The sequence below is a fragment of the Petromyzon marinus genome, unplaced genomic scaffold (assembly GCF_048934315.1).
Source record: "Petromyzon marinus isolate PM22_M1 ecotype Great Lakes invasive population unplaced genomic scaffold, UKy_Petmar_22M1.pri1.0 PM_Scaffold_486, whole genome shotgun sequence".
Lineage (NCBI taxonomy): Eukaryota > Metazoa > Chordata > Hyperoartia > Petromyzontiformes > Petromyzontidae > Petromyzon > Petromyzon marinus.
The window spans coordinates 46,195-66,195 of record NW_027423486.1 but is presented as its reverse complement, the minus strand read 5'-3'; the positions used below and the strand labels follow the sequence as shown (position 1 = coordinate 66,195).

Below are 20,001 nucleotides of genomic sequence, written 5' to 3'. Positions count from 1 at the left end.
ACATTGAGGTAATTAAAATTTTTGTGTTTTTTATTGGTTCAGTATATAGTATTCATTATATATTGTATACCCAGTTACTGTGAATAGCTCAGATGTGTAGGCCTTAACTTCAACATAGCCATTTCTGTGACCAGTCACAAGCTAATCACTCAGTTATATCAATGCTAAATTCACCTAGTTATTTCAATGCTAAATTCTCCTGTTTGATTTGTACTAGGTGACTCGGTGAATGTATATGCTCTGACTTTAACATAGCTATTTCTGTGACCAGTTACAAGCTAATCACTCAGCTATTTCAATGCTAAATTCTATGCTAATTCCTTTGTCAAGGGGTGCCTTTGCGGATGTGTATGCTTTAACTTTAACATAGCCTTTTCTGTGACCAGTCACAAGCTAATCACTCAGCCATTTCAATGCTAAATTATGTTAATTCCTTTGTCAAGGCGCTTTGTTTCTTCTCACACAGCTTAAAGATCGCGATCTCAGCGTGGCTTTCTCACTCCAGCGCTGTCCTCCAGACAGTCTCGTCCCCTTCACCTGATGAAGGCCGCTTGTATTGTGGCCGAAACGTCGTGAGAATATTATTGTGTTATTTTATTTTGTCAATCTATTATTTTATTCTCATTCTACGTGACTTTACCGAAAGAACCAAAGAAAATGGTAGCTTACCATCTTTCTCCACTTCCATGGTCTTGTTCTTCTGACAGAGCTCCACATTCTGCAGGCCCATCCTCTCCGTTTGCAGCGTCGTGGTCTCGCGGTAAAAGTATGAGATGGAAAGCTTAAAACGAAGATAAATGAAGATCTCCATCCCAAGCATGGCCAACAGCGGAACGCCAACGGTCAACAGCGCCATGCTGAGCTCGTGTTGACGGCACGCGGGACGGAAGGAAGTGTGAGGCACGTCACGAAGGGGCGTGTCCTATATCACCGGATGTGACGTACAGCCATCCCTGCCCACTTATTGGCAATCATTGCCCACCACGTGACTCCACGGCCCCGCCCCTTACCGCGCAGCTCCTCCCCCATACTCTTCTTCCGCCTTCCCCACGTGACGCGAAGCGAGCCAATCACGCGAGAGGCGGCGCGCGGTAGGCCCCGCGACCGCTTCCCGCCATTCTTGCAATGGGCAGCGGGGCCGCGCAGGGGGGGGGGGGCGGTGGGGGCGGGAGGGGGCGGGGCTGAGTTCACTCCACGTCGCGAACGGGAGGAGGATTGACGAGGGGGAGGGGCCAGGAGGGACGAGGGGGAGGGGCCAGGAAGGACGAGGGGGAGGGGCCAGGAGGGACGAGGGGGAGGGGCCAGGAGCGGGAGGGGGGGAGCCGTGGCGCCGCTCTTGGGCCGCGAGGCCTCCCCCTGGACCCGCGGCGCCACGCGGAGACCGCGACAGCAGCAGCAGCAGGAGGTGGTGGTGGTGGTGTTTGTGGTTGTAGGCACGGGAGAGGTGGTGGTGGTGGTGTTTGTGGTTGTAGGCACGGGAGAGGTGGTGGTGTTTGTGTTTGTAGGCACGGGAGAGGTGGTGGTGGTGTTTGTGGTTGTAGGCACGGGAGAGGTGGTGGTGTTTGTGGTTGTAGGCACGGGAGAGGTGGTGGTGGTGTTTGTGGTTGTAGGCACGGGAGAGGTGGTGGTGGTGTTTGTGGTTGTAGGCACGGGAGAGGTGGTCACGGACAGGCGGTGAGTGCCGGGTGATGGAGGGGGGGGGGATTGCAGGGTGAGTGAGTTAATGAGGAGAATTAATAGGTGAGGAGGGTGAGTGAGTTGAAGGGTGAGGTGAGTGAGTGGGTGAGTGGTGAGTTCACGACAGGGAGATTGGGGCTGAGTGAGTGAACGCAGCGCACGGTAAAGATCCCCTGAGAGCATTCGCAAGAGTTGGACATTGAGTGCCGCTGTCAGGGTCCACACGCAAATTACTCACTTGGCATGATATACAAATTAACCATTGTAAACGATAACTTTAAAAAAGTCCGCTATTTGTCAGAGCTAATGCGATGTGCGTTTTGCATATTTGTAGCACGTTATAACCATCGTCAACATCGTCATTTAGAGTAACCATTAGTCCATACGTGTCACTTGCTAATAGTCCCCGGGTCAATCACAACTTTGCCGTGCGTGCAGGCTTTGTCTCTGGCTGCTCGCTAGGGCTGCGATGCCTTTCCATGCCACAAGATGACGTTCATTGCTCCTTCCACACCGCGACAATATTTACTGCAGTGTTCTATAACGCGGCAGTTGCGTTGCTGAATAACACCGCGTTGTGTAAACTCCCTCGTTACAATGACTAATACAGGGTAAAGCACAGTCCGTGATAACAGCGTGAGATGCGTGTGTCGGCTGAACAAAGACTGAGGCGCGTGGGGAGCATCAGGAAGCATCCAGCAGCATCCCAATGCCTCGTGTGACGCTGTGCCCAGGCAGCCGTACAACCGCACATTCCTACTCGCGTGACGTGGTTCTGTTGACTCAATCGCGTTATATCCATTTAGCATCTGCGTTATAAAACGTGTTCCCTATTACATCCATCGTGCCATATCCAAATGGCGTTATGAAAACACGCGTTGAGGCAGAACGAACTCTATAAACTATTTTTATTTTACCAGGTGAGACCCACTGAGCTATGTGGCTGTTTTCCAGAAGCGACCTTTCCACAAATGATAGATCAGCTAAATGGCTAATCACGTTAGAAATGTGTAGCACCAGCCACAAATACTCTAGACATGGGATCCCCTTTGACAGGGTCAGTGTCTACTTAGATTCACTCACTCCGCCTATTGTCATGCGGCATCCGCAGCTGCGTCGCGACACTTGGTAGAGTGCTGACTTTGAGGCAGAGAGCTTTACAACCGTGTGCAGTGGTTAATTTGCTTAACAGCTTTACACCGAACTCCTTGCTTGTGGTAAAACATGTTTGCGACTTTGCTGATCGAGAACTATGCAGATTTAGATTTATAGTAACATGTACTTAGTGTGAGATGAACTTCCAAACAATTTCCTTTGCTCAACATCTTGCAATTAATGTCTTTTTAAATGGTCAGCTTAAGTGATTCCGTGATGGTTATGTAACTTGACCATTAAGATAATCTATGGAGCACAATTATTTCAGTATTATTTGTCATAAGTAAACTTTAAACTGAACCCATATGTGATATTATATTGATTGATTATTTTATTTTTTAATGTAGTCTACATGCTCTTCTGGGGATATTACCCCACATTTACCATTCATTGATGTTCCCTTTGACATTGGTAATTGGCATTGTCACACCATAGTAATTCATGGGCAATTATGTAATTCCCTCTGTGTCTATCTCTCTCTGCATCTGTCTGTGTGGGTGTCTCTCTCTGCCGGTGTGTTTTTCTCTATATGCGTCTCTCGTGTGTCTCTTTGTGTGTGCCTCTCTCTGTGTGTGGATGTCTCTCGGTGTCTGTGTCTCTCTTTCCTTTTCCACGATGTGGTGTTGTATTTACATGCAAATTCTACCTCTAGCCCCGCCCACTTACCCTTGGGCTGAGCTTATCTCAAGCCAATATAACTTTGTGTTTCAGCAGCTTTCTCGCTATATTTTTTCACCTGATGATGGTTGCTTGTGTTGCGATCGAAACGTCGTGATCTATTATTTTTTTCTACCTACGTGACTTTACCTAAAGAACCAAAGAGTATTGTGATTTTGATAGTGATCGTTGTGGTGGAGGTGGTGATATTGATGGTGGTGTTAACGATAGCAGTGATTTTGGTGGTTGTAATGGTGGTATTGATGGTGGTAATGGTGGTTGACTATTACCCCTCTCGTGTCCTTACTTCCACAACCAGGTTTAAGAATCTGCTGGTGTCTGTGCTGGAGGTGGACGTCGGATATCTGTGCGGTCTGGAGCGGTGGACAATAGACTCCTGCAGCTCAACCAGGTGGACGCACTGGGCAGGGGGCAAGATGGTTGTGGCCTTAGAGACCCACTTACTCCCACAGAGAGCCATAGACTCACTCACAGAGTACACTCACACAGAGAGCCAAAGTCTCACTGACACAGAGCCATAGGCTCACTCACATGGAGACACATAGACTCACTCACACAGAGAACCATTGATTAACTCATTGGTTTTTTCGGTAAAGTCACGTATGTAGAAATACCATAAAATTATATTAAAATAAATCAATCATGACGTTTCGACCGCAACACAAGCGATCTTCATCAGGTGTAAAAACAAATAGCACATAGGGTGACATCAGCGCAACACATAGAGAGCGTTAAACTGCACGGAGGTAAATACAACAAGAAGATGAGAGACGAGAATTCAAAAAACCTAAGAAAAATTTACGTGATGCAAAACCAGTCGGCCAACGACACAGTTAGACACCTGCCTGGCAGACCACGAATTTCAGAAGAGTGCTAAATTTCGTGTTCATCCTCTGGGTTGAACATACCAGCATAGACAGAGTGAACAAATACGAGGTATAAGATAGCAGAAATACATATACAGGGACACAAGAGGTAAGAAGAGGAAAGACGGACAGAGAAGCAAGAAAAAAGGGGCCGGAGGGATGAACAGACAGAGGCTTAAAATAAGTAGTAGAGGTGGGGGGAGGGGCGGAAGAAAGCAAGGGGCACCCCACCCACCCCACCCACCCCACCCACCCATCCCCACCCATCCCCACCCATCCCCACCTCACCCACCCACCCACCCCACCCCACCCACCCCACCCCTCCCACCCCTCCCACCGATCCTCCCCCCAACCCTCCCCTCAACGCTCCTTTCACTCCTCCCGTCACCCCTCCACCCCTCTCCTTTCTGCTGCGTCAGGGCCAGAGGCTGAGAGCAGGGGAGAGGAGGCTACACGGGGAACTGGGCCGCGTCAGGGGCGAGAGACGCGGGGCGACTCGACACTTCACAGCGTGGGTGAGTGTGGGGAGTTCGTGGTGCATGGGGGACGGTGGGTGGTGTGGTCCAGAATATAAACCACCTGTGTAGGATACACGGGGGATTTTTGATTGGTGCTTAAATGTGTGTGTGTGGAAAACGGTGTAGTGTGTGAGTGTGTGTGCGGTGGGGGGTAGGGAGGTAAATGTGTGTGTAACGCAAATTAGTATCTGGGGCGGTGTGTAAACATCACACATTGGGGAGACAAAGGCGGTCCGGCGTGGTTCTGACCACTTACCATTTCGTGTACTATGCCAGCCTTCATAGGAGCTCAATAACAGCACTTGCCCCACCAGTCTGTGGAGCTCCATGGTGGATGTTTGTGTTGGAGCTCGTGCTGTAGGTGTAGACGACGCACGACCGTGGATCCTCTGTAGGGAGCGCGCGTCTGCTGTGGGTCGCATGGAGCTGCACAAGCGGACACCGCCGCAGCGATTCCCATACCGAGTCACGAGATAGGCGCTGGGAAACACCACCATGGTGTGCTTGCCTTGTATGGTCAGTCGTGTGACTGATTATTATAATATATTAATTCACACCTGTGCACCGTGTCATAGCAGTTTCTCTGTTTTTCCTTCATTGCATTTTTATTTCAGAAATATTTCACCTGCAAAATAGATTGAGTTTGAATATCTCATGCGAAAGGGTGCCCAGGGCATGTGGGGTCGTCCAATTGCACAGTGTTTAGCGCACATCACTACACACCCATGGACTAAATCCAGAGGCGAGTGACAAATGAATCAGTTCTGCCCCCCTCGCTTCACCAACCCGCACTAGTCAGCGTGGTGAAATATGGTAAAAAATCAACACGACCGACAGGGCATAGGGTGCCCATTATCCAGAAGTGCTTTACTTTATGATCACATCCACATCTAATGTGGATTTGGTTATTTTTCTTTAGTTTTCTTTGTTGCATAAATACAACTTGACAAGATGTGTACTGCTTCATTCTGGTACATTTACTGTTTTTCAGTGCATTTCAGCACTGGGTGTGTTTGTTGGATTTATTGTTTGTCACGTGAGGTTAAACACTAACAAAATATTTTATGAACCAGGCAAAGTTCACTAAGCTATTAGATTTTTCATTGAACTGACAGATGCTGTAACCTGGTCCCTTGGGTACCCAGGCCTTCCTATAGTATAACTCCAGGAATCGGCAGATTTTTATTTTATTGTACCAAGTAAGGTCCACTGAGCTATATAGCTGTTTTTCAAAAGCAACCTGGCCACAAATCGTAGCTCAACGAAGTGGCTTATCACGTGGAAATTTGTAGCAGCCAAATACTGTAAACGCATATTTCTAAATGTGGAGGGAAAAAAACTCGAGGATCCAGAGAAAAACCCACGCCACCACGGGGAGAATATGCAAACTCCAAATATCCAGGCGTCGGGGTTGGAATCGAACCCACGACCTCCTGCATTCCAGGCGAAGGGGATAACTTGTTGCCACCACTGAGCCCCTTGTTAATCTGATGTGGTATACTGGTACAGCCCCTGGTGGCCTCGGTCACTTTACTGACCTTTGCACCATTGTGTAGTCGGTTCAATTGAGTCGCAGACATACTCTTTGGAGGCAACAAATTTATTTATACCAACACGAAGGGGTAACTTCCCTTTTACCAGATAACAACCTATGGTGGTGGACCACCAGGCTATCTGCGCTAACACTCTGGGATAGCTACAATGAGCAGGACTCCAGCTTGAGTCCTGCCCATGTGTTGGTGACTCTTCACGGACGTTGAATGTAGATCTTTCAGAAGACAACAGCAAAGCTGAACCCCGGTCCCTCTGGGGACCCGGTTTATATGCTCACCAGTCGTGGCCGGCTCTGCCCTTGGCCACGACTACCTTCTCGATTCCTATTGCAAGATCTCGCCCTGATACGTGACTACCCACTAGCCCCAACTTGGGGCCCCTGTGTAGACTTTACCCGTCATGTACCTTCCAGGGTCAACCAGAGTGCAATGGCCCACATTAACCTCATTCATGGTTGACACTTTCACACCCCTCCTATATAGAACAGCACTGCACGCCACACGTGGTGCCACTCAGCGCCATGACTCAGCACTCACCAAGCCCCACTAGGGCTGGTACTACACCCACATATATGGGGTGTCGGTGATGTAATTACATCGCACGCCGTGCCTCTCAGGCCGGCACTACACAGTGGCATTCCCGATGTCACTACATTACCCCCCCCCCCCCATTCGTAGCATTCAGCCGTCCTGGCTGTCAACTCCCCCTTAAAACTAACCAAGTGAATAAGTTCTAGATTTGAAGCTTTCGTGACTGCAAGGATCCATACTCTTTGGTTCTATTCGGTAAAGTCACGTAGGTAAAAAATAAAAAACAAAAATCATGACGTTTCTTCCACAACACAAGTGGCCTTCATCAGGTGAAGGGGACCGTACTGTCATGAGGACAGCGTTGGAGTGAAGACAGTCCATCCCAGGTCGCGTCCTTTTAAGCTGTGTGGGAGGAAACAAAATGCTTTGACAAAGGAATTAGCATAAAATGACCGTAACGCACAAGAGGACCGGCACGGAGGGGGGGAGGGGGTGTGAATTGGAACGTAGAGGACCGGCACGGGGCGGGGGAGGAGTTTACAAATGTAGGTGTGAAGTGAAATAAGCTTCTATGAAAGTTTGGTATATCACTATTTGGATAAATACCATTGAAAATTAGTTTAATGTTTGGTATGATTTAGAACATCTTTCCAATGGTTGCTTAAGTGAATAAGGTGAAAAAAGCGAGTAAAAGTGACTAAACGCTATGTGTGCCTCAATAACAATAACAAATAGCATATAAATAACCAAGCCCACCTATACAATATATACACTAGCTGCAAATGTACAGAACAACACGAGAAAATATTAAACGCGAATGCACGGAATCCCCTCCATCACCAACAACTCCCATCCTCACCGTGTAACAATACCCATAAGCACAACAAAGGCTAGGTTCAGCCAATAACCGATATGGCCTACTGAGTGTGACAAGCAACTGATGGTGTGGGAGTGTGTGTGCATGGGTGTCACAAAATCCGAAGAGTTTTTGAGCGAGTCCTCGTGGCTGGGCCTCCAGTGGAGGTGGGCTCACTCTCCCTGGAGGTCCCAGGGGGAATATGCAACTGTCCAGTCGAATCCGGCTCCTCACGAAGAGCAGTAGGCCGGGTCGACGGGTTCTCCTCTCTCGAATCAAGTGAAGACAGCGCAGGCGGCGGCTCGGGGGACATCAGGCGCGCGGCACCTGAGGGAGGAAGCACACGACTCCGCTGAGGACCAACCTCAACGTGCACACATGCCAGCTCGCCGGACACATCTGTCCCTCGGCGCCCACAGTGTGGAGATGGAACAAACTCACAGGGAGCAATAAAGGGCTTAGGGCAAGAGGAGTGTACAAATCAACTCCGCCGCCCCAAGCGGATCTGGACACACTGCGGTCGAATGACCCGAATCACATCAACCAGCCCTCTCCAGGGTTTGAGCAATTTGGGCGATGTACCCACCGGTACCTGTGGACAGTGCAACCAAGCTCTGTCCCCAGGTGCCCATTCATGTTTTTGAAGTACGGAAGCCCCTCAGCCATTCATTGGCCAATCGGCACGAATCAGAATTTACCCTGGAAGTCTCCCGCACTTCTGAAAGCTTTTGAAGGGTACAGCACACGGAGTCAGAGATTTAAGATTTAGCCTTGTTGGGTGCGGCTTGTAACTGAACATGAATCTGGGGGTCGTGTTCTCGCTGACCTGATGACTCAACATGGAGGTCAGAGTTCTGTGCAGCCACCTCAACCATACCATCCATCTGCGGATTGTGCGGTGACATGCGTACTTTCTTGGTTCACAACTAACGCACACCTCTTGCAATAATTTTGAAGAAAATGTTTTGCCCTGATTGTTCAGAAGACGTTCGGGAGCACTCTTGTCCATTATGTAGTGGGTAATAAACTGGAGGAAGCTTACTCTGAGGCAACACATTTATTATAACATTAACAGGTTATTACACAATGGGGTAATGGCCCCTTTCACCCGATACTCTATGGAGGTAGTCCTTCCAGACTAGCTTGCCTCTCACTGGCTATCACGACATCTATACTGCTGGGGCTTGAGTCTTCGCTTGAGTCTTCACTGGTTATCAGCTGGAGCTTTCACTGGTACAAGCTCGAGCCGACCCTAGCCAGGGGTTCGGCTCTGCCCATTGGGCTCTACTCTTCAGGGCTCCAGGATGCTCTTCAGTCTTCGGCCGGACAACAACTGCTGGGACCGCTCAGGGACCTGACTTATATATAGGCTCCTGGCTCACTCCGCCCCTGGCCACGCCTTCCTTCTAGGACCGTCTCCGAGGGTCTGGAGAATGACATCATCTCCCCAGCCCCCTTCCCGGGATCTGGGGTCCTGACCGTTGGTCACGATGCTCCCCCAGGGATTGCCTTGGCCAACGGCCCGTCATCATTAATCCAGCAGGTTCAGCCTCCCCTCTGCTCCCTACTGACACAAGCTAGTACTGCCGGCTATGATTAGTGGCGATCATGTTCAACCATGCCACTACAATTACATAGCCATTGAGGAATGCCTCAGTGATCTTTGCCGCCAACTGTTTGGGAAGCGGCCAGGCCACAGGCCATCATGAGAAATACTCGACTCCCACCAGAAAATATTTATTCCCACGAGCGGCTTCTACCGCGTGTACTGCACACACCCCTTCAACAAATTAGCAGCATCCTCAGCCATGCCAGGCCAGAAGAAATCCGACTTACGTGTGGCCAATGCTAGTTTATGCACACCCAAGTGCAACAGACGCTCGTGCACCGCCCAAATGACCTTACCCCGCAGGGCGGTGGGCACAACAATGTTGGAACATCGCATCTCTCCGTCCCAATGCATGAGCAATCCACCTCTGAGAATGAAAGAGGCGACACCCCATCAATCCTCGCCCCCATCAGTCTCTCTGACTCCGCATCGCAATTTAAGCAGGGAAGCGTCCTCAACCTGGAGGCGCCCCCATTCTTCGTGGTCCAATCCAATGACAGCATCACGCGCCACTGGATCCCCAGCTCCCTCAGATGTTACAACCTCGGCCGATGCCGTAAGGGTAGGGGGCGAGTGTTCGTTGCGCGGCTTACAGCGACCGGAGCCCGAAAAACTTGCGCAACTCTCGTTCGTGGGTAATCGCGAGAGGGCGTCCGCGTTCGTGTGATGGGAGCCTTTGCGATAGGTAACCTGAAAAGAGTAGTCACGGAGGACCTCCAACCAGCGTGAAAGTTCGCCAGATGGCTGGTCAACCTGCAGCGCGTACTGCAGCGCCGCGTGGTCCGAGCGCACCTCAAAGTCTCTCCCATACAAATATGGAAGATACTGTTGCAAGAAAAACACGATAGCTAACAGTTATCAGCGTGTGACACAGTACCGCTGTTCAGCCGGAGACAGCACTCTGCTTCCTTATGCGATAACACTCTCGATGCCATTGACAACTAGAGACAGAACAGCTCCAATGCCAGTGTTACTAGCATCTGTATCAAGGACAAACGGCAAGGAAAAGTCGGGGTAGTGGAGGGGAGGGGCGTTCACCAAGCCATCTTGGAGTGCAACAAATGCGGCCTCCTCATGGGTTGTGCCGATGTCACAAGTCGAGGAGACTGAAGTGCTGTGACAAAAGGGCCATTGCCTGAATCGTCTCTTACTATAAACATTTCATTTCAAAGCGGTGTTATCGAAGAAGTTTTTTTGGAAGATAAATAACATCGCGATGGGGGGAGGGGGAGATAGCGGGATTGAGGGGGAGCGATTAGGGGGGTTATAGAGGTGGGTGTTGAGTAAAATAGTATCAGTGTCTTGTGCTTGAGCCTAGGGGCTATGCCAAGGGGCTAGGACATTGAGAACACGGATTCGAATGAACGTCTCATCTTGCCACATGCTTTTTTTACTATCTCCATCAGTAACAAAATCAATCTACAAAGCAACGCTGCTTCTAAAATGGGTATAGTACTCTGAAGCATGTAAAAATGGTAATGTACTGTCAATCGTACTTTAACAGGAGCATTGTCTCTTTAAAGGTCACGGTTTTTGTTGTTGACATGAACTCTATTGGCTTCCACCTCCCTGTTCACAGAGATCGTCAATAGAGGCTGAAGTCTGTTACTCGCGCACAGTCAGTCGAGGGAGTGATAGCCCTCACTGTGCCCTTCAGCCCGTGGCGTTGCCTATGGGACTCATTGTCCCGTAACATCCCGAGTTCACAATGTCGATTAAAGCGACACCTTTGTTTAATAACGATCCATGAAATTAGTGGGACTTTATATAGTGTGACAGTCTTGTTTTTGGTAATACTGTACTCATGTTTGTTTCTGTTGCCTGGTTTTTAATTGGTAAAGCTGTGATCGTGTTTGATCCCTCCACTGGTATCCGATTAATTTCTGCATCAAGCACAATATCCCCTTTGCTGTCTTCAAGTTCCACCATGGACACGCTCCTGCTTGCCTCTCCCATCATCTTATTCCCCTCCCAATGTTCTCCTATATCGTCCCTACCATCTCGCTTTACTCCCCTTCACTCATTCTCCGCCCAGCAACCAAGGCTTCCTGTTGGAACTTCTAATCAACCTTTACTCATTCGGAGGTCACTCATTCCCTTTTCTTTTGATGCAATTATTTGGGCCTGTCACTTACCATCCACAGATTTCTCCTGTGATCATCACTTTATGTTCTCTCTTTAGAAATGTAGGCTGAATGTACACCTCCTTGTTCCCAATGATGATTGTATCTCACTGATGTGCACATCACCTTGACAGAGGCTCTTTTTAAAGGCACTCTAATTGATTATTTCTCATTTCACAGCCTCCACTACACTACTCAGCAGATTATACCCCACTTTGTTCGTCAAGACTTGCTTGAGGCAAATATAAGTATGGTCCAACAACTTCTATGACTGACACGGCACGAGTAAGACTGCCTGCAGTCCAACCAAAAAGGCTGCATCATTGAAAGCTGGTTTCAAGCCTGCCCTCCACGTGTGTTAAAAGATCTTACTCACCCATGTGATGATAGTTGAGCCTCTGGGTGTCAGCATTTCTGCTCTGATATTGCAAGTGTTGGATACTAGTGATTTCTTTCATTTTTCTTAGGGTACCTCTCACTTTATACTCAAATGGCTCAATGCAGAAGGTGTAGGGTCTTTGGTTGCTGTGGCTTGCATGAGCTCTTCAAAGGGATATGACGAAGAGCGATTCTGCATTTGGGAGCATAATTACTTCTAGCATGCTAGTTTCCGCCTTCAACTGCTGAGGAGCTTGCCACTGGCATTTGTAATTGCGCAGGAAATATTAAAGTAGGCTCCCCTGAGCTGACTGAAGTTTGCAAAGTCATCCTTTATTTGACTGAGAGTTATTATTCAACTGCTGCAGCTTTTCTATCAGGCCCCCTCTGTTCATGCCAGATCTGAGTTTTGCATTGCCTTCTTAGGCCCTTGTAGCAGTTTTTACGTTCGTTTTTCAATTAAACACCACGTTTAATCACTAATCCATTCATTTCCAATATTGCAACAGGTTGTTGGGCTGGTCTTGGCGGCGTTGTTTACATAATCTTGAAATTGTCCCAAACTGTTGGTTCCTCATTAGACAGGAGCGTGCATTACCACTGCCCACCTCCACATTACAACCATCCCCACCATAAGAATTATATCCAGTATGAGCTGGAGAAGCTTTTGTTGAACTTCGAGAGTACTACTAAGAAATGGGGTTTACGTTCATCCCCACATAAAACAAAGCACCTGCCTGGGTATTCTGTCATCGTATTCTCCCATCCCTCCACTCCCCATGAGCAGTGGGGCAGTTTTGGACAGAGCAGAACAATTTTCCATACCTGGAAAGGGTGCATGTGACTAGCTCCAGTTTGGCAGCAGAGGTCATGCTCCGAATCGGTTGAACATAATTATCTCAGCTGCGTAACACACTGTGAATGCTACATTGCCTGTCGCTCCATGTAAAGCTCTGGGTCTTCTCAGCCAGATATCCCCTCCCTTCTCTACATTTGAGAAATTTGGATCCCTTTTAAAGGAACATCCACACTGGTTTTGCATATTCAAGTTGTCTACGATCCACCGTGGGCTTAACAAACTAGATTATGTGAGCAGCTTAGATCCTTGAATGATCTGGACAAATGCCCATCAGTGAGATACTAAGGCAGGTGAGGCAGCATTGGCTGGGTCATGTAGCCCAAATGCCCAGTCACTGTGTACCCAAACAGCTTCTGTTTGTCCAGATATAAGGGGCTTATCGCTATAGGCAAGAGTTTGACTGCAGTGTAACAGAAGGATGGTGGAGCTGTTTGGGCTTGCCAACAGCTCGACCAGTGGTTTCAAGATCAGCGTCTCTGGAGGAGTTTTGTGAAGGATGTCCGCCTCCAGCAATAACGGAGGGCGGAGGAGTGATGCTCACAACAACGAGCGGAGTGCAGAATGAGTAAAATGCAGCAAGGTGGAACAGTAGGGAGCACAGGTGGTAGATCTGCCAGTCATCCCTGTCACTCAACCCATGACACCTTTATCTATCCTGTAACCTACTGCCCATGAGCCTTCGACAGTCCACGTGACCTCAATGTGCACTTAGCCTGGCACAAACACTTTTTTGACGTCACCAATTTTGAGTGGCGAATGGCTTTTATTGTTATTGTGTTTATGTATCCACCCCTTCATGTGTCGTACTGGCCTTCTTAGGTGCTCGCTAGCAGAACTAATCCCAATAATGTAAAAAACGATATGGGAGATTTTTCTCATTTGTATCTTGTATGTTTGTGTACATCGCCTATGTGTGTTTGTGGCGAGCCATGCTGCACAACAAACTCAGCCACAGTTATCAATAGCACGTGATATCTACACTGGTTTTGGGTCCTCTAGGTTGTGTCTGCATTAAATGAGTGCCTGGTACAATGGGTAATCAGTATAACCTATGAGACAAACGTGGCCAGGTGTGGTGCTGGCCATTTCTACCCCACTTTGCGTGCAGGTCTTCAAAGGGGCTCACTAACAGCACTTGACCCACCAGTCTGTGGAGCTACATGGGGGATGTTTGTGTTGAAGCTCGTTCTGTCGGCGTAGAAGACGCTCGACAGTTTATCCTCTGTAGGGAGCACGCGTCTGCTGTGTGTAGCGTGGAGCTGCACGATAGTGAAACCAATAGAGTTGTTGCGCCTTGGGCGTAAACATCAATGTATGTCCATTTGCCAGGTGTTATTTTTTTCATTTCCTGTGGAGATGTGTGCTGTATGAGAGAAAAAGCGACTAAGCCCACGCCCTCACCCCCTTCTCCCTATTGCATTATCTCCTCGTACTATTTGACTACTCATAAAATCATACGTATATAGTGACACCCCAGGGATAAATTAATATTGCTTGTTATAGCACCTTCTTGTAGAAAGAACGCTGGTTAAGTCAGACCGGCCTGTATATGTACAGTATAGATATTTAGTTTGCAGCAATGCAATACACACAGCTCAATACACAAAGAGTTAAATGTATAAATATCTCATACTAAAGAATGGATTACTTGGGTTTACAAACATGATGTACAAAACTCGTTATAGTCTCATGCTCTGCATGCTGTTGTAAATGCACGTGGTGCATACTCACTGACCAGATGCTTCGTTATTATTGATACTAATAAAAAATGTTAAATTAAGAATTTTCTTCATCAATTTCTCACGTTAAACAAATATAGGGAGGCGTTCATCCAGCGGTAGAGAGACAATGGCTGCTGATGATGATGTAACGTGCCGCTAATTTTGAAGAATTCCTAAGAGACAGTGCAAGTGGAGATTCAAAGGCATAGGAAGGTGGTTGCACAGACACCTGGACCACTGCTGTCCTGTATAAGTGATTTATTTAACATAATGAACATTACAGTAACATTGACGTTGCCTCATGTGTGTACTTTAAGTTTTGGCTTCCCCACACAAACACACTACCTCCACAAAAGGTCATGTTTACTCATTTCTGTGAAGCGTATTCAAGTTTAATTTATTAGGTATAGCCCTGTGAGCCATGCGGCTCTTAAGTCGGGTGCAAACGCAACAAACAAAATATGAATCTACATTGCAGAAAACTATTGAACCACAACCAGACCAAAATAAAGCTACAAAAACAATGTAACAGCAGTAATCATAGGAACTGTGATTTTAAAATTAACAAACGATAAACATAACATGTACGACAAAACCTGCAGCCATAGCTGGCAGCACGACACTCCCAGTGTATGATGTGTGAGTGAGTCAGCAGCAGCGTGAGTGTATGATGTGCGAGTCAACGTATGATGTGCGAGTCAGCGTATGATGATCGAGTCAGTATTAGGTTGAGTGAGTACATGATGTGTGAGCCAGCGCATGATGAGTGAGTCAGTGTATGATGTGTGAGCGAGTCAGCGGCAGAGTGAGTGTATGATGTGCGAGTGAGCCAGCACACGATGAGTGAACATGTGTATGATGAGTGAATGGGTCAGTGGTTGTTCGAGTGTATGATGTGTGAGTGAGTAAGCGCATGATGAGCGAGTCAGTGCATGATGTGTGAGCGAGTCAGTGCATGATGTGTGAGTGAGTCAGTGCATGATGTGTGAGTGAGTCAGTGCATGGTGTGAATGAGTCAGTGTATGATGTATGAGAAAGTCAGTGTCGGCTCCCTCTGCCCGCGCTGTCGCCCCCCCCTCCCCCCGGCTCCGTCGCCCCCCCCCCCCCCCCGGCTCCCCCGCCCCGTCGGCCTCCTGGCTCCATCGGCTCCCTCCGTCGGCTCCCCCGGCCCCCTCACAAATGGCCCCGCCAGCCGCTGCTGGGAGCGCGGTATGTGACGTCATACCACTGCTAGACAACCTCAGAGCACCCTCTACCCATACATTGAGAGCATGGGAGTGCCCACTACATAGGGACTACCCAAGATCAAACCTGGCTCCCACCCTCTAATCGTCACTCAACTAGAGGTGACGCTATCCCGATCATTGCACATTACAACGCAATTTGCCATCTGCGTGGCATCACGATGGTCGAGGCAGTGAGCACGTGGTGTCACGCAGCTGCTTAATCTGCTAAACCTGTGTGGTGTTTTGAATTAGGTTTACATTTTACTTTTCTTTATCGTAGTGTTGTGTTCATGTGAATGTTCAAATGCTTGCACTGAAGAGTGTTTTGAGATGCCTAAAGTGTTTCGATGCAATTGTATGTATTTCTATATATTCCAATGACAATTTTTAAGCTTTCATTACAATTTAAATAACTCAATGTATTCACAATCAAATACCTAAAGTCACAATTGTACCTAACCGAGACCTCTCAGATTTTAGTAGCAACATTTTATTTTTATAATTATTATTCTTTCCCGTACCTGTCTAAAATTACACGACTATGCTTACAGGTGACACATGGTTTGTTTTCATTTTCTTCAGGTGACTCGATGCATTTGTCGTGATGGCATCAAAAGTTTCTGCATGTGAGAGCATTAAAACCAACAAAGTGAATCTGCAGAAATACCTCCAGGCGAAGTCTTCAGAAGTGCTTGACTATTCCTATCAAACAGGGATAGTCCTGGACAGTGTATATGCGTCCCTCAAAAGCGAGAATAACCCCATGGCACGAACACGGGACCTGGTTGACCTGGTGCTCAACAATGGAGAAGAAGTGTGCATGAGATTCCTTAAAGATGTGCTGGTGCCACTGAGATCCGAGATCCCTCTCTTGGGTCAGTGGATATCACAGCATGAGCAGCAGCTCAACGTGATGGGTGTCGATCTGAGCACAACTGCGGGTAAAGCCATCCCTGGAGCAGCTTCTCGTGAGTGATGCTAAACTTCACGTAACCATTCGCATGTCTCTGGCAAGTTTAAGTGAAGGAATTGCTTTGAACTGATATGAACTGTCATTTGATATTCGCAAACTGCACCACTCTTGCATAACAACATCCCTCTCAGGAGGAGGACATTCATATTCCATTCCATAGCAGGGTATGTACAAGGGATCAGAAATTTGGAGGAAAGGATGGATGGATAATGGAAATGTGTGTCAGTATCAAAACATTGCATCCACACTGTACCCCAACATTCCTGAATTTCTGTCCTATCCTACACCTCCCTTTCCTTGCAAATGACTTAAACATGGTGATTTTCTCTCACCTCTTCAGACACAGGCATTTTATTTGAGCTGGAAGAATATAATGAGCTATGAAGCTCTCTTTCAAGTGTCAAGCCCAATATGTTTGGCCATGGCAGCAAACCCATCAGCTGCCTTGGTCTCCATGACTTGGTACAATCTGGATTCCACCAAGGCCATTTCGTTGAAACTGTTTCCCTATTGAGGGTGAATGACCACCTCTCTTAAATTATGGAAGCTGCTTCTAGTTCTTGACTTTTGGGCTGCTTTGGATACCACACACCACTCCATCCTATTGAATCGGCATGGCTACGCAGGCATCTCTCACACTTCCCCATTGCTTCTGCTTCCCCTCTAAAAGTGAGCCCTATTTTTGCAAGCAAGGACTGCCTTCTGTTCAGAAGTCCCAATTATATGGTGTTCCACGTGGCTCGGTCCTTGGCTATCTGCTCTTCTCAGTATAATGTCTCCTCCTTTGTGGACATTTTTTACTCCTAATTTTTTTATATTGACTAGCTATGACTGCTATTCTCTTTGGTTCTATTCAGTAAAGTCACGTAGGTAAAAAATAAAACAACAAAAATCACGACGTTTCGGCCACAACACAAGTGGCCTTCATCAGGTGAAGGGACCAGGCTGTCTCGAGGACAGCGCTGGAGTGAAACACAGCCACGCTCAGACCGCGACCTTTAAGCTGTGTGCGAGGAAACAAGGTGCCTTGACAAAGGAATTAGCATAAAAATTTGCATTTGATTGGCCGACTTAGCATGATGAACGGCGTAGAGGTGGTGTACATGCGGGTGCACATGCCGGTTGGCGCGGAGGGGGAGTTTACCTATTGATGGTGTGAAAAGGGAATTTTTAAGAGCTCATTGCATTTCGGACCAACACCACCTGACCCGTGAATTAAAACATGTACACCTGGCCCTCAAAAGGAATGGATACTCTGACCGTACCATCCGCCAAGCTGTTTCTCCCTCCATACAGAAACAACCACTTGATACTCCGGTGAAAACCATCACACTACCATATATAGCAGGCGTTACTAAAAAGATTTCCAAAATTCTAAACAAACACAAGATCCAGGTCCGGTTCAATACAGTACACAAAATTCGTGATCTGATCCCATCTGTGAAGGATGTCATTCCTGACTTACAGTACCCCGGGGTTTACAAATTGAGTTTTACCTGCGGTGCTTGCTATATCGGGGAGACAAAGCGACATGTCTCTGACCGAATTCGCGAGCACAAATCAGATTTGAAACACGGCAGAACGAATTATTCTGCCGTAGCTGATCACTGTTACAACGCTGTGGGTGATCACGATATAATTTTCTCCGATACCAAGGTTCTTTGCAAACCCACGGGTTTTTATCAGAAATTTGTTTACGAGGCAATTCAGATCTACAAACACAGACACAATTTCAACCGAGAAGATGGTTTCAAATTAAGCAACCATTGGAAAGATGTTGTAAATCGAACCAAACATTAAACTAATTTTCAATGGTACAGTATATTTTTCAAGTAGTGGTACCCCAAACTTTCGCAGCTCTTAAAAATTCCTTTTTCACACCATCAATAGGTAAACTCCCCCTCCCCCCCCACGCCAACCGGAATGTGCACCCGCATGTAAACCACCTCTACACCGTTCATCATGCTAAGTCGGCCAATCAAATGCTAATTTTTATGCTAATTCCTTTGTCAAGGCACCTTGTTCCCTTGCACACAGCTTAAAGGTCGCGGTCTGAGCGTGGCTGTGTTTCACTCCAGCGCTGTCCTCGAGACAGCCTGGTCCCTTCACCTGATGAAGGCCGCTTGTGTTGTGGCCGAAACGTCGTGATTTTTGTTGTTTTATTTTTTACTAACGTGACTTTACCGAATAGAACCAGAATATGGATCCTTGCAGTCACGAAAGCTTTAAATCTAGAAATGACTGCTATTTCTAATGACACCCCGCCTTTTAATGCCATTGACTCATGAAACGGAACCTACTCTCTCCTCTTAACTCTTGAAAAATGTTGATACTCCTACTGATACTCCTGCTGTTATGGAGTGACTCATGCAGCAAGCTATGGCTGCAAAGTTTGGTAGTACATGTTATGTGTATCTTTTATTGTAAAATTTAAATTAGTTCCTATGATCACTGTTACATTGCTTTTATAGCTTTATTTTAGTGATTTCTAAAACGTTTTGGTTTAGCCATATTTATTTGTTGTAGTACAGAGTTAGACTGATAACTTTAATCTAAATTGTCTTATGGTTGTAATTGTTTGGCTTGCATCCCACTGGGATGTTTGCACACAGCATTGATATACGGTGCTTTTTCCGGAAGACTTTGCTGTTTTTTCCTGGATTTTTCTGTTTGCGCGTAGTCACTTTAAGATGTTTCTTGTTCCTGGTTTTGTTTGTTGCAGTTGCACCCGATTCAAGAGCCGAATGGCTCACAGGGCTATACAAAATAAATGAAACTGAAACTGGATTGGTTATACTTCACTCCAGATTCAACGTCAAATTTGTAGACCTCGTCATTTGTAAAAAAGTCCACGGGAGATAATGACTCCGAATATATGATTCCCGAGAAATTTAAATAAGATCAGATACAGAGGGATCAGGCTACTCATGGTCACCATTGCCCAAGTGGTGAGAGACTGGGTTCAATGTTTCCTTGGAAAGCTGATGGAAGTTGTTGAGCAAATTTGTCATTGGAAATCGACACTCTCCACAATGTAGTGGCTGCCACAGTATTTGCTGATGATGCAGTAGCCAGATTAGTTGAAGTTCAAGTGAACCTACGATGTATCACGTGGGATGCTACGAGTGTTGTGATTCATGTGTCTGTTCTTGTGGAAGTGACAGCACTTCATCTTCTCTGCTGCTAGGACCGTGGCTGGTGTACTGCACTCCACCAGTGTAGCCCCCGTGCTACGTGATGTAGGCCAGCTTGAGATGGGAGAGGAAACACAGCCCCAA

The 20,001-nt window shown here is 47.3% G+C and overlaps 1 protein-coding gene across 1 annotated transcript in view; it reads left to right on the top strand.

Moving 5' to 3' along the window:
* Nucleotides 1-3,821: 3,821 nt before the first annotated feature.
* Nucleotides 3,822-20,001, top strand: part of LOC142905295 (NACHT, LRR and PYD domains-containing protein 3-like) — a 30,427-nt gene continuing 14,247 nt past the window's right edge. The window contains exons 1-3 of the mRNA XM_076064493.1: nt 3,822-3,901; nt 4,796-4,891; nt 16,333-16,718. Of these exons, the coding sequence (XP_075920608.1) occupies nt 16,355-16,718 (364 nt within the window). The 5' untranslated portion in view covers nt 3,822-3,901; nt 4,796-4,891; nt 16,333-16,354. The remainder of the gene's footprint in view (nt 3,902-4,795; nt 4,892-16,332; nt 16,719-20,001) is intronic.